Consider the following 10,719-nt stretch of genomic DNA (forward strand, 5'->3'; position numbering starts at 1 on the left):
ATTTTACTTAAGAAAATATTCTCTTTGTCTGTTAATTTATGTAAATGACAAATGCTTCCTTTGTAAAAAATAAAATTTCTCAAACAAGTAGGCTAGATTATTATCTGACAGGAGGTGATATGATTACATAACCTGCTCAAAGACATTTGTAAGAAAAATTAGATTTGAAATATGCATGCAATTCATTGAAGTGGGATTAAGGACAGAAGAACAGCTGTTTTGGATCTGATAATAACAATTGAGGTGTAGGCTGTATGTGTGCAGTCCGGTCATCCGCTCGTCTCTGTTCCTGGCCTGAAATGTCGAAATCTGACACAGAATACGGTAAGCCTACATCACATTGTCATCTAGCGAAAGATATCCGAGCGGCTAAGCACATGTGAGCAAGCGTCAGTGTCGAGCACAGTGCTGAGATCGCAAGTGCCTGCTTAGATTAGCATGTATAGGCAATAAAATATACACGACAGAGAGACTACGCCATTCCAGACACAATTCTCACATATACACTAAAGTAAAACCTCCACCTACATAGCTACACATAAGCAAGCAAAGTCATGCTTGGATAGTGGGTGGGTTTCTGTTGTTTGGACGGCAACAGAAAGCTTGCTACATATAGGGGCTGAAACAGACGCGCCGGGGGGTGCGGAGTCCCTGAGCGGAAACCGCAGGAGTATGACGGTGGCATGATCAGTGGCACTACATTACCCACAATGCTACAGAGAGGTGTGACACAATATCCTGTTTCTATCATTTACGCGTTTGCGTCAAGACGCTGGAGGAAGAAAGCCAACATGGAGGAGATCGGGGTGATAGTCGAAAAAGCCCAGGTACGTTAATGCCGCTAACATTTTTCACTTTCCAGGAGGGGTTGGCAGCTTCTCACTTAACCGCAGTCATTTTTCGAACCAGAGCGCCGGCCTCGCTGCAGTTATGCCGCCAGGCAGCTGGATCTGTGGCCATGATTGCGGGACTTTCTCTCGGCTCAAAAAGATGCCAATTCATTCAGCGGCTAAGTAGCTAAGCTAGCTGAACTGCCGAAATGCGCGATCGTCTGGTACTTGCCATCGAAACTAGCCATTTAAGTACATAAAATGAAAATTAATTTGACCGTAGTTATAGTAGCCATATTATCTAGCAACCAAAAGTTCCAGTCTTTAGCTGTTGCCGACCTAACTACATAGATAACAGAAGCTAACTGGTGAGCTGTTTGACGTTGATCGCTACAATAACATGATTACTTTAGCCTGCCATACCAAGATTAGTTGTATTTCTTTCTTAAAAGAAAGTTCCGGTCGCGTTATTTACTACAACATGTTGTTTAAGTAGTAGTAGCGAAATCTCAGAAAGCGTGAACACACGTATAACCGTGTCTTTTCCGGGAGAAACAGCAGTGCAGGTCTTTGTTCGGCAAGCGAGGGGGTGAACTGAGTCCGCTTTGGGGTGGAGATGTGGAGCATTGACAGGGTATTCTGTTCCAGGACGAGGTGCCTGCCATGCTCAGCTCCCGGCCCCAGACCGGCCTGTCTTTTCTGGCACCGGAACCCGAAGATCTGGAGGACCTTTACAGCAGATATAAGGTGTGTAGCCGGGTCCGGTTCGCCCCTTCCCTCTCCGTATGGTGATTGTGGAGGCGCTGGACTCTTTGTCACTTTAAGACGGTGTAAATCTGTGTGTGGGTCGAGTAGTTCGACTGGTTAAGAGAATCATTGGTGTAACCAGTGCAAGGGACATATCGTCATGTCGTATTAGATCGTGTTTAAATGAAGTCTGGTGTGTGATGTCCAGGTCATCAGGTTTCTCTGCTGTTAGCTGCTATGGCCCTGTGTGGCACCCAGCATAAGGGTCACTGTCTTTATGGGAATCGGCAGCAGTCGTGACCAGCCTGCTAAATCTGTGTCCATGCGAAATGTGAAAAACTGAGGCAGTGTGGCTGCTGCTCCTCTCAGAAGCTACAGCAGGAGCTGGAGTTTCTGGAGGTGCAGGAGGAGTACATCAAAGATGAGCAGAAGAACCTGAAGAAGGAGTTCCTCCATGCGCAGGAGGAGGTGAAGAGGATACAGAGCATCCCGCTGGTCATCGGCCAGTTCCTAGAGGCAGTGGATCAGAACACAGCCATCGTGGGCTCCACTACAGGTAGCGTACTGTGAACAGAACGCACAGATATCAGACCCTCCCGGGCTTAATGTCTAGATTTTTTTGTGCTGCTTATTCCTCTTCACACTGGAATCCTCAGCTGGATGTTACATGCTCTCACACGCTCACACACACGCTCACACACACTCTCACATGCCAGACTGCTGCTGTTGTCCACCCTGCGGGTCATCCAGCACACAGCACTCAGCTCAGGGCCCATTGGAGGACAGCTGCCTGCAGGTGCCTGATGAATCGCAGGGTGTCTGAGAGCAGTGAGACGAGTAACCCCAACCAGCACATCTACCCCTAGCCCCTAACCCTAACCAGTGCACTCACCCCTATCCCTTAACCCTAACCCTAACCAGTGCACCCACCCCTATCCCTTAACCCTAACCCTAACCCCATCCAGCGCCCCCTCCCCTATCCCCTAACCCTAACCCTAACCCCTAACCCTAACCAGTGCACCCACCCCTATCCCTTAACCCTAACCCTAACCCCATCCAGCGCCCCCTCCCCTATCCCGTAACCCTAACCCTAACCCTAACCCCATCCAGCGCCCCCTCCCCTATCCCCTAACCCTAACCCTAACCCCTAACCCCAGCCAGTGCACCCTCCCCTATCCCCTAACCCTAACCCCTAACCCCTAACCCCAGCCAGTGCACCCTCCCCTATCCCCTAACCCTAACCCCTAACCCCTAACCCCAGCCAGTGCACCCTCCCCAATAGAGGCAGAGCGCATTTAGGCCACGGCCACGCCCACATCGTGGGGGAAAACAACGCTGTATGTTCCATTGATTTGCATTACACAGTTCTATTTATCGACTTAAAACTAAAATCACAACCATGCCAAACAGCTGTTGCGTGGTGGGTTGCATGGTAAATAAGATAACTAACCCCGATTTAAGCTTTTACAGGATTCCAAGACCCAAAACAGAGCCAAAAAGACGTCATAGTTGGCTTAAAGCTATTAACAGACAGGAGGGCTCGCTAGCCACAGGGACCTTATGGCATCCTGATACTATTCACGTCCATGTGTGCAGCAGGCATTTTGTGTCAGGTAGCTTAAAAAGTTAATTAATTCTCTATCTGATAATTTGTTGTTAAAATTTGTATATGATTGATTCCAATTCCCCAGATACATTAGTTTAGCTAGTTATTTAGCTTGCTCTAGGTTAGCTAGCTAGCTAGCTACTATGTTATTCTCCACATGCACTTTCCAGAAGGATTTATTAAAGGTGCTACCAAAGTACTCAATTTATGGTCGATCTTCATATTTGCAGGGACTAAATCATGTATCCTCACCCTGGGTGTTGATCAAAGGGCTATCAAACTTTAGGAGGGCCCTCTGATATAATATAAGGCTGCACTGACAGAGCAGATGCTAATTGCCGGGTACCTGAGGTCACAGGTCACGCAAAGGTCATGCTAAACAGCAACTCCAGTCCTATAGTGTAAACAGACATAGTCAGCAGTACTGGAGGGCAGCCCACATGCTGCAGTGCTCCCAATCTACTCCTGCAGGGGTCAGCCCTGAGGGGACACACTCACACACACGTGCACACTCACTCACTCACACACGCATGTACACACACGCATGTGCACACGCGCACAAACACTCACTCTCACATACACGCACACGTACACGCACACTCTCACATGCGCGCACAAACACTCACGTACACGCACACTCACATGCGCACACACACACTCACGTACACGCACACACACACACTCACTCACTTTCACTCGCACTCACACACGCATGTGCACATGCGCACAAACACTCACTCTCACATGTACGCGCACACACACACTCACGTACACGCACACTGTCACATGCGCGCACACACACTCACGTACATGCACACTCACATGCGCGTGCACACACATACACACACACACACACGCACACTCTCACATGCGCACACACACACACACACACGTACACGCACACTCTCACATGCGCGCACACACACACGGCTGCGTGTTGACTGTGACCTCCCTTGTGTGTCTCAGGCTCCAACTACTACGTGCGAATCCTCAGCACCATCGACAGGGAGCTGCTGAAGCCCAACGCCTCGGTGGCGCTGCACAAGCACAGCAACGCGCTGGTGGACGTCCTGCCGCCCGAGGCCGACAGCAGCATCATGATGCTGACCTCAGGTCAGTGTCACCTGTGCCTTCCTGCTCAGGCTGTGTCTGTATCTCGGCCCCTTCCTGACGGCCTGGCTCCTCTCCTGCAGACCAGAAGCCAGACGTGATGTACGCTGACATTGGCGGGATGGACATCCAGAAGCAGGAAGTGAGAGAGGCGGTGGAGCTCCCTCTCACACACTTTGAACTCTACAAACAGGTAACGCTGTGCGTGTGTATATCTGTATGTGTGCATGTGTGTTAATGTGTGTATGTATTTGTGTTGGAGGAGATTATGGGTGTGTGTGTCTGTATGTCTGTGTGCATGTGTGTGTGTGTGTGTGTGTGTGTGTGTGTTTGAGTATGTGAGCGTGTGAGTGTGTATGTCTGTGTATGTCTGTGTCAGGGTTCAGGATTTCCTTTAGGAATTTTTCTTGCCGGTCCGGTGTCCAGAAAGAATTTATTTCACCAGACAAATTTGAAACTTAACGGTCAAGTAACAGTCTATGTTACAAACGCAAATGTAATGTACACCTAGGTTGACGAAAGAATGACAGCAACCTCAATTCAGTTTGACTATTAATGAACAGTAACGATTAAGCAAAATGAACAGTAATGATTGAGCAAAACCTCAGCATTAGCCGCTAAAATGTAGGCTATTACGAAATTGTTTCGCCATAGCTAGCTGTGTGCTATGAATAGGCTAAGGCAACTGATAAATTGCTTCAAAGTTGAATAGTAGTGGGCCTAGTATATAGCCTTTGTTATAGCTATGTTTTTTTATGAGCATTATTATCGGACATTTTGACCGACAAGTTTTTAATTTATCGTTTTTTTATAAATTTTACCAGGCAAAAACCGGTAATTACTAGCTAACGGAAACTCTGGTCTGTCTGTGTGTGTCTGTGTGTGTCTATATGCATGTGCATGTGCGTGCGTGCGTGTGTGTTCACACTCAGGCCGTTCAGTCTGTAGTGTCAGAGCAGCAGGTGTCTGTAGACGCCTCCTGGGTGTGACCCTCGGTCTGGGCCAGGGCGGGCAGTCTCGGTGATTTGTTGGTTTGGTGATTTGTTGGTTTGGTGATTCGTTGGTTTGGTGATTCGTTGGTTTGGTGTGCTGGAGGTTGGAAGGGAACCCCTGCTGAATGATGATGGTGCCGCTGGACCAGCTTAGGGCTCGTCTCAGAATCACTGCCTAACTGCCTCTATTGGTCTGTCCCAGATCGGAATTGACCCCCCCAGGGGGGTGTTAATGTACGGTCCACCTGGCTGTGGGAAGACCATGCTGGCTAAGGCGGTGGCACACCATACTACAGGTAAACTCACCTGCACAGTGCCCAGAGAACCACACCACAGGTAAACTCACCTGCACAGTGCCCAGAGAACCACACCACAGGTAAACTCACCTGCACAGTGCCTAGAGAACCACACCACAGGGAAACTCACCTTCAGTGCGCTCAGAGAACCACACCACAGGGAAACTCACCTGCACAGTGCCTAGAGAACCACACCACTGGGAAACTCACCTTCAGTGCGCTCAGAGAACCACACCACAGGGAAACTCACCTGCACAGTGCCTAGAGAACCACACCACAGGGAAACTCACCTTCAGTGCGCTCAGAGAACCACACCACAGGGAAACTCACCTGCACAGTGCCTAGAGAACCACACCACAGGGAAACTCGCCTTCAGTGCGCTCAGAGAACCACACCACAGGGAAACTCACCTGCACAGTGCCTAGAGAACCACACCACAGGGAATCTCACCTTCAGTGCGCTCAGAGAATCACACCACAGGGAATCTCACCTTCAGTGTGCTCAGAGAACCACACCACAGGGAAACTCACCTGCACAGTGCCCAGAGAACCACACCACAGGTAAACTCACCTGCACAGTGCCCAGAGAATCACACCACAGGTAAACTCACCTTCAGTGCGCTCAGAGAACCACACCACAAGGAAACTCACCTGCACAGTGCCTAGAGAACCTGTGAGCCTGTGAGACTGGTGAACTTGCTGAGACTGTTTCCCCTCCCACACAGAGCAGTTTGAAATTAACCCCTTCCCCTCTGCTCTCTCAGCGGCGTTCATTCGTGTGGTGGGCTCCGAGTTCGTGCAGAAGTACCTGGGGGAGGGGCCGCGAATGGTGCGGGACGTCTTCCGGCTGGCCAAGGAGAATGCCCCCGCCATCATCTTCATCGACGAAATCGACGCCATCGCTACCAAGCGCTTCGACGCGCAGACTGGGGGTACGGTCACCCTGCCGGGGGTGTCAGGCACTAACCAAACTAGCTAAAGTTTCACATCTTCCCTAAGCGCTGTCAGTTATGAACCTAAACTAACATCTGATATTTAAAAGATGTTCTTTATTTAGTCTTTATTTAACCAGGTCAGTTTCCCTGAGATTAAAATCTCTTTTGTCCTGCCATTAGGAGCAGCAGTACAGTCTCCATCCAGTAAAGGCAACACAAAACATTCATTTACATTTATTCATTTGGCGGATGCTTTTATTCAACACGACTTACAAAGTGAGGCAGAGTACAACATAACACAGCATTCAGTGTGACCCTGAAGGTGGAGAAATCTCCGAAGCTCCTGCCTTCATCCACAGCCTCAGTGGTGTCAGCTACTCGCTCAAGCTGAACGTCCTGCTAGCAGCTGGACTGCAGGCTTTGCATGTTTGGAAAGGAGCCGCACTGATGCCCCGTCACCAAATCCGATTTCAGCTGTACATGATGCACAGTTAGCTGGGAGTGTTTACATGATGCAGTTAGCTGAGAGTGTTTACCTGATGAACAGTTAGCTGGGAGTGTTTACATGATGCACAGTTAGCTGAGAGTGTTTACCTGATGCACAGTTAGCTGGGAGTGTTTACATGTTGCACAGTTAGCTGGGAGTGTTTACACGATGCACAGTTAGCTGGGAGTGTTTACACGATGCACAGTTAGCTGGGAGTGTTTACACGATGCACAGTTAGCTGGGAGTGTTTACACGATGCACAGTTAGCTGGGAGTGTCTGGAAGTTGGCAACAAGCACGCTGCTGAGCCGCATTAAATGGCAGAGAGTCACGCGGTGCTCTGTAGAGTCTGTGCTGTCAGTGCAGATGCACAGAGATCCTCTGTCTTTGTCCTGAACGTTGCTGTGTTGGCGCTGCGCTGTGTTGGCGCTGCGCTGTGTTAGTGTGACATGTTAGCGCTGCGCTGTGTTAGTGCGACATGTTAGCGCTGCGCTGTGTTAGTGCGACATGTTAGCGCTGCGCTGTGTTAGTGCGCTGTGTTGGTGCGCTGTGTTAGCGCTGCGCTGTGTTGGTGCGCTGTGTTAGCGCTGCGCTGTGTTAGTGCGCTGTGTCGTGCTGGGATTAGGGCGAAAGGCAGGGGGGTCACCGGAGGGTGGCAGTGACTCTGACGGCTCCTGAATCCCCCCCCAGCTGACAGAGAGGTGCAGAGGATTCTGCTGGAGCTGCTGAACCAGATGGACGGCTTTGATCAGAACGTCAATGTTAAGGTGAGTGGCAGCAGGTGCAGTCTTGAGTCTCTCTAGCGCCCCCTGCAGAGTGGGACGGGACTGCGGGCTGCGGGCTGACCCTCCTCTCCTCCTCCAGGTGATCATGGCCACCAACCGCGCGGACACCCTGGACCCGGCTCTGCTGCGACCCGGGCGACTGGACCGTAAGATCGAGTTCCCCCTGCCCGACCGGCGCCAGAAACGCCTGGTCTTCTCCACCATCACCAGCAAAATGAACCTCTCTGAGGAGGTGGACCTGGAGGACTGTATCCTCATGCGACACGACCACAGACACACACTGTTCTACTGAGATAATGCGTGCTTGTGAGTGTGTGTGCTGTGTGTTTGTGAGATCATTCTAAAGCACTTTGCCTGATGCCTGCACAGCACAGGCCTGCTGTTAAATGCATGAGGACAGTGTACTGCTTTATTCACTTAAAGCAGGAGCGTTACCTACGAGCCACAGAGCACAAGACAAGGTTACTATCTGCATGTTTTAGTGGAGATTGGCCAGCAGGGGGCAGCAATAAACCAGTTTCAGGGTTGCAGCACAGACACAGGTTTTCATACATTTACATTTATTCATTTGACAGATGCTTTTATTCAAAGCAACATAGTATACAGCCGTAGCATACAGATGCATTTGCTGTTTGTTTTGCATTGTCTTTAATAGATTCAGTGTGAGCTGAGCATGTTTGGTATTCCAGTGAACACTTCTCTGACTTCCCCTGTGTGGATGTTCCCTGTCCGAGTGGGTGCTGTGTGGAGTGTGTGGACCTACATTTGCTGTTGCCTTTAACCCATGAACAGATGTGGCCAGACCAGACAAGATATCTGGAGCTGACATCAACTCCATCTGCCAGGAGGTGAGAGACGGACAGAGTTTACTGCGCCGTTTGCCCGTCTGCGGCCTGGCTGTGCCGTTTGCCCGTCTGCGGCCTGGCTGTGCCGTTTGCCCGTCTGCGGCCTGGCTGCGCCGTTTGCCCGTCTGCGGCCTGGCTGCGCCGTTTGCCCGTCTGCGGCCTGGCTGCGCCGTTTGCCCGTCTGCGGCCTGGCTGCGCCGTTTGCCCGTCTGCAGCCTGCCTGCGCCGCTGACCCACTCTCTCCCTTTGTGTGTCTGCAGGCTGGCATGCTGGCTGTGCGGGAGAATCGCTACATTGTCCTGGCCAAGGACTTCGAGAAGGCCTACAAGACTGTGATCAAGAAGGACGAACAAGAGCATGAGTTCTACAAGTAGCTGTGCGGAGGTGGGAGGCCTATCTGTGGCTCCGCGCAGGGGAGGGGGCGGAGGAGGTGGGAGGCCTATCTGTGGCTCCGCGCAGGGGAGGGGGCGGAGGAGGTGGGAGGCCTATCTGTGGCTCCGTGCAGGGGAGGGGGCGGAGTTATTACTGTGAGTCTGTGGTCGCTCCTGTGTCGACTGCAGCTACAGCTGTGTGTGTGTGTGTAACCTGTTAACAAAACAAACATTAATCTTAAACATTAAAGATGTTTTCCATAAAATGACACTGTGTTTTTGAGAGGTTGTTTGTGTGGAGGGATGATGTGATGGAGGGCAGGAGTTCCTCGGCCGTGCAGGAAGTGGAGAGCGCTTCCTCACACAGATGCGGCCGATCTTCTGTCTGACCTCCACATTCCCCAGGGGTGTCTGCATTTACAGCTTTGCTTCACACCTGTCGATGTGACACATTTATGAAGTACAGCCATTGTCTGTTTCCACTGACTGCTGGTTTCTGCCCTCTGTCTTCAGCTGCGGGGAAGACCGTGTTATTTAACCCGTGAGAGAGACGCTTCACACAGCCTGACACTCCTGCCACTCCGCATGGTTAATGTGCTGATGTAGCGTACAGCTTTGGAGGCGCATAATAAAAACAGATAATAGAGAGAATATGTTGTGAAATATCAAAATAATACATTACATTTTCAGTTTTTATAACTCACCAACTCTCAAAACAAGAAGTGCATAACAAATATTTAATTCCTGCAAATTTAATATGCTGTAATTTTAGCCTAATAAATATGTATAAAGATTTTTTTTAGTCTAATTTAAAATCCTGAAATGGGCAGGCTGCTAGAGTTTCATGTACAACAATAACAAGTGCAGTTTAGCAAATTCTGCACCCGGGAGCTGCACACACAACAGCTAACTGGACTCCGAGTGGCAGCGGCGCCCCCTGGTGGCCCGAGTGGGGAGCGAGTGAGGCTCTGGGTGGCAGGAACAGGGGGCAGTGAAGAAATGGACGGTAAAAGAGGAAGTAAACGTGGGTCTACTGAAAACAAACTTAATACTTGAGCGAAGTCGTGATGTCACTACGGTTCTCCTTACCGCAGTTTCATGGCTTTTTGACTGAGTTATCTATATAGTATAGTATATCTATCCTATCGACTGCTATTTTCATTTAAAAAAAGACTGTATACTAGCCTAGCGCTTAACTTCTTACTGATCTCTTACTACTGATGACTACTCTTAGCATAGTGATGCACTCATTTGTAAGTCGCTCTGGGTAAGAGCATATGCTAAATGATGTAATGTAATGTATACGATACTGGAAGCCGGCTTTAAGACAGTTATAGTGCCTATCTATGATATTGTATTGGGAGGTGTTTTAATAGGACAATCCCTTTCTTAAAGTAATTTAAACCTTAACCAATTAAGTAACTGCAACTTGTGTGCATAACATTCACATATTGTAGCTGATGACAGGGGGTATATAGAAAGACTGGGGGTAAAATTATCAGACATTCTGCGCGGCGTATCTGCGGGACTGTAAGTCATACTCATATATTTAAGTATTATAAACTTATTGTGAAAATCACATTTTATTAATATATAATGTTTGAATGTTTGTCGGGATTTCCTCTTCAAACGAGCTAAAAGTGCCGTCATGCATGTTGAAAGCAAGAGGAAGATGAATTCCTTCGGCCACCAGAGACCGTGTGTGATACAGTACACA

The 10,719-nt window shown here is 49.5% G+C and overlaps 1 protein-coding gene and 1 long non-coding RNA gene across 2 annotated transcripts in view; both read left to right on the forward strand.

Moving 5' to 3' along the window:
• The first annotated feature begins 304 nt into the window (after positions 1–304).
• psmc4 (proteasome 26S subunit, ATPase 4) lies at positions 305–9,273 on the forward strand. Its single transcript, XM_036539276.1, has 13 exons — positions 305–324; positions 770–827; positions 1,479–1,577; positions 1,947–2,133; positions 4,150–4,296; positions 4,377–4,486; positions 5,488–5,581; positions 6,345–6,512; positions 7,692–7,768; positions 7,866–8,034; positions 8,579–8,634; positions 8,892–9,015; positions 9,062–9,273. The coding sequence occupies exons 2-12, from the start codon at positions 792–794 to the stop codon at positions 9,003–9,005; spliced, it is 1,257 nt and encodes a 418-aa protein (XP_036395169.1). The 5' UTR covers positions 305–324; positions 770–791; the 3' UTR covers positions 9,006–9,015; positions 9,062–9,273.
• An 826-nt stretch (positions 9,274–10,099) lies between these two features.
• Positions 10,100–10,719, forward strand: part of LOC118784317 — a 9,591-nt gene continuing 8,971 nt past the window's right edge. The window contains exon 1 of the long non-coding RNA XR_005005247.1: positions 10,100–10,719. This exon is cut by the window's right edge and continues 14 nt beyond it. This is a non-coding gene — a long non-coding RNA (uncharacterized LOC118784317).

This window comes from Megalops cyprinoides, chromosome 10 (assembly GCF_013368585.1).
Source record: "Megalops cyprinoides isolate fMegCyp1 chromosome 10, fMegCyp1.pri, whole genome shotgun sequence".
Taxonomy (NCBI): domain Eukaryota; kingdom Metazoa; phylum Chordata; class Actinopteri; order Elopiformes; family Megalopidae; genus Megalops; species Megalops cyprinoides.

Excerpts from the sequence above, each read along its gene's own strand:
- psmc4 (XM_036539276.1), top strand. The coding sequence starts at position 792 with ATGGAGGAGATCGGGGTGATAGTCGAAAAAGCCCAG. Across the intron at positions 8,035-8,578 it reads GGAGGTGGACCTGGAGGACT|ATGTGGCCAGACCAGACAAG; the intron begins GTATCCTCATGC and ends ACCCATGAACAG. Across the intron at positions 8,635-8,891 it reads TCAACTCCATCTGCCAGGAG|GCTGGCATGCTGGCTGTGCG; the intron begins GTGAGAGACGGA and ends GTGTGTCTGCAG.